At 41.5% G+C, this 3,909-nt stretch overlaps 1 protein-coding gene across 1 annotated transcript; it reads left to right on the forward strand.

Annotated features, from left to right (window-relative positions):
* The first annotated feature begins 932 nt into the window (after positions 1-932).
* Positions 933-3,836, forward strand: LOC121505074. Its single transcript, XM_041780210.1, has 4 exons — positions 933-1,017; positions 1,130-1,235; positions 1,309-1,400; positions 3,013-3,836. Exons 1-4 carry the CDS (start codon positions 991-993, stop codon positions 3,676-3,678), a joined length of 891 nt encoding a protein of 296 aa, XP_041636144.1. The 5' UTR covers positions 933-990; the 3' UTR covers positions 3,679-3,836.
* Positions 3,837-3,909: the final 73 nt, after the last annotated feature.

Below are 3,909 nucleotides of genomic sequence, written 5' to 3' on the forward strand. Positions count from 1 at the left end.
CATCTTGTCTTGAATAAGCACAAAAAAACAGGAGGCAATCTGATGAAATCTGTATGTGGAGAACCTTCAGATGTGACAACAGTGATGCTGCCCAAAACAGCCAAAATATGACCTTTAAGTGTTTGTAGTGAGAAATTTCCTGTACATATGAGAGGACAGTCCCCAGTGACTTTTTATTTTGTCTGATTTTCATGCATGTTGCTCTTACCCAGTCCCCACTTAGGGCCCCTGTGTGCAATGGAGTTTGTGATTCCATCAAAACACAAAATTATTCCTTTGGGAAAAATTTTCTGAAAGGTTTTTTGGGATGTTTAAGGCATGTCAAGGCTGCCAAAACAAGCCCACAAAGTGTCAGAAGCATATCTAAGAACGCCCACAGATACGTCCTCACTCTAAGGTCAGTGCTCCGACCATAAATATGGACCTCCAACTGGGTTGTTTATTATGAGGTGTGACCTAACCTAAAGTACAATGCAACAGCCGTTAAGGGAGGAAATATGGAATCATTCACCTGCTATGTGCATGTATTACCGTCATATGTTATGAAAGCCAAACAACTGGTCGTTTTCGTGTAGCTGGCAGAAATTTGGTATCTCCTTGTCATAGATTTTAGTGGGTTTTTTTACTCATTACTCGATGCGTTTTAAAATGTAATTGAGTACAATACTTCCCCCCAAAATATACGTCAGTAAAAGTAGTGATTTTAAAAACTACCCAAAAAGTACAAGTACACAAAAAGCAACTTAATTACAGTAATTTGAGTAAATGTAATTACTTTCCTCCCCTGAAGTCTACCTTTGTGTTGGATGTTATAAAAACATGGCCGACGAACGGACCGACGGGGTCTCCTCAGTGAACCAGCAGGGGGCGCAAACCAGCTGCTAGAGGAGACGGGAATGTGTTGGTTTCGTCTTTCACTCTTTCAACAACAAAATAGAAGTAGGGAGCTTAATTCTACTTTTCCATTCGAGCTGCAAAAGTAAAGACAAAATGATTCCCGCTGGTGGACATTGTAACGTGAGTGTTATTTTTAAAAGCTCATGTTCTTACCCATAACTAGCTTATTTGAGGTCAAAGTTAAAGCAAAGCATGTCGACACGTAGACTTCCATCTCCGTGTTTCTGTTCAGAGACTCAGGCGGCCCACCCTGCCTCCTTTCTCCAACAAGACCCTGCACCACCCCTCTTTCCAGCCTCTTTACGTGGTTTCAAGCCAAGCACATCACAACCAAACAGGTGAGTCTGACATCACAACCACACCTGTTTCAGACGAGCATCCAGCCTCACCGGCAGCTCATGTTCTCTGCAGTCCTTCCCATCATCACCCCAGCAGAGCTGTTCTACACTGATCCCACCATGGCCTATGGCAGGAGGATTCACTATTCAGTGGGCCAGTTGAAGGTGAGTGGTCAACAATGGAAATCCTGATAACACACAAATTGAAACTTTGACAATTATGCGATTTAGAAAAAAATAACTCACAATTTCATTGCCTTAAAGTTTAAGGGGAAATACATGATAAACTTTCTAGTTTGTTAGTTCAGACAACCTTGAGTCATTTTCCCTTAAAAGGTATTGTAAAAAGTAATCTGTTAAAGTCAAGGTTACATTTAGGGTTCAAATGAAACCCAAAGTTAATGTCTAATCGCATTATGGCTAGTTTTCTGTAATACAGTGACTAAACAGAAACTGTGTAACACTACAAGCATCAGTCAGCCATTTAAATTATACCCTCATTTTTCCCTTATAGCAGCCTTTCCCAAACTCCAGTATGCTGCCACCCAATTTGAGACCTGAATATCCCCTGAGGCCCACCAAAAACCTCTCATACAACCATGACATAAGATTCAAATATTTACAATCCTATTTTTACCTCCTTAACAGAGAATTTCAGTGCAAGTGCTTGGCTTTCAGAGCTGTTGACAATACTTAAGAAGTGTTTGTAAGTTCAAATAAGACAATTAATGAACCAATGTCTTTTTTGTTTTAAATTTTCTATTCTAACATTAAATCTATTTAAAGGGACTTTATGGCCCAGCAAACTTTCCTAGTAGCACCAATGTCTGTGAAAACACTTACAAGCTCTTAAAATTGATAAGTGAGCAGTATGGTACAATGTGTAATTGAGTGTCACCAATTAATCCAACACCACTTTAACCGTGACTCCAGTTCCATACACCAGACAAAGTAAATGACCAAAAGGTGATATGAGTTACAACTTCATGCTGTGTTTTGTTACTTCCGAGACTTAAAATGATAACATGTAGCCTGCAGTACCTCTAGGGCCCACCAGGGGGGCGTGGCCCACACTTTGAGAAGCACTGCCCTATAGTATTGTGTTAATGCCAGTAGCAAGGTCAAGCACTCCTACTCATATAACATCACAGATACTGTACTCTCTATCATTTACAGCATATTTTCCCATTTTGAGAATGTAAACAAAGTTGTAGCAACGTCTGTAGTTTGGTGATATTTGAACATAAACCCCAATTTCAAAAATGTCGGTGCACTGTGTAAAATGTAAACAAAGACAGAATGCAAGGATTGCCAAATCTCACAAAACTGTTATTCAAAATAGAACATAAACAGCAAATCACATGTTTAAACTGTTCAAAATTATTTACAGAACTGTAATGTCATTAAGTGATCATATTTGTAGGGGAAATGTTGGTGTGATGATGGGGGTCCTTTTGCCTGTGTGGCAGAGGTGCTTGCAGTGCTTATGAAGGGGCTCAGACAGACAAAACACTTTAATAATATCAGCTCAGTCCTTTCAGACAGTGCTGAGACGCAGACCGGGGGGTGGAAGGAAATTGAAAAGAGAAGGTGCCTTGTTTTTCCAGCAGACATTCCTTTTGCATCACAGCTCTTACATTTACAGGAATACTATTCAAGACCTGAGATTGTCTTTTAAAGGAAGTTAACAGTAGCATAGAAAAGTAAAATATTAAAGATGAAACTAATTCTGTGACCTAGAACTGTACAGAAAAATGATGACTCAATTCTTCATCAGGTCTTGGATTGCTTCCAGCTCAACACTCCACCACCTCTAATGTCAGCCTGCCTGGCCCCAACAGCACGTCCAGACCCTTTCAGATCTGCACCACACCCCACCATGGATCTCGGTAGCCTCACCTTAAAAGTAAACAGCCCCCTCCCTCATGTGCAGCAGAGCTGTCTCATCCTCCAGCTCACCCAGGAGGAGGACCAGGCCGTTACAAACCTCCTGAAACTGCACCACCAGGAGGCTGGAAAAAGTGAGGAGACAATCCAGCCGTTGCATTCGAGTGAAACCAGTGTACGCAATAATGTGGGAAGATGTTGGTCAGATAAGGAGCTTGAGGCAGCTAAAACGCTGTTAAGGGGCTTTGGCCTGGTGGAGGAGGACAAAATGGGGAGCAAAAACATAGCAGGAGTCCCTTCTGACACTCTGCCAGACCTCCCTCATGGATCTGAGACTTTGTCTGCAGTAATAACTCCAGAGTGCACTAAAGAGGATATGACATTTTGTGATGCCCAGAAAGATGGAGAACAATGCTGCAGGGATATTTTGTCAAAGAACAGGCCGAGTATCTCTGAGGGTTTTCCAGAAGGGAACACACAAACACTCTCAGAGTCTGAAGGAGATGCTGTGCACGTTCTCCTGAGTCTCGCAGACATGGCAGTGTTGGTGCAATGATGGACTTTAGCTAAAGGGTTGTCTTGTCCCTGGCTTTGTTCTGGAAGGCGTTTTTACTTCCTGTAATTATGGAAAGAGCCAAGCTTCTTTGCACTGTTTGCCTTGAAAGTTGGACCCAGATTTTCTGTAAAATTTATATTTGAAGAATTCCTATTTGCACATTTTCCTTGTTGTTTTTGTATCAGTGTTCAATAAAAAAAACCCCACAAAGTTAAGCCTCTGACACCAGCT

The sequence above is a fragment of the Cheilinus undulatus genome, linkage group 22 (genome assembly GCF_018320785.1).
Source record: "Cheilinus undulatus linkage group 22, ASM1832078v1, whole genome shotgun sequence".
Taxonomy (NCBI): Eukaryota; Metazoa; Chordata; class Actinopteri; order Labriformes; family Labridae; genus Cheilinus; species Cheilinus undulatus.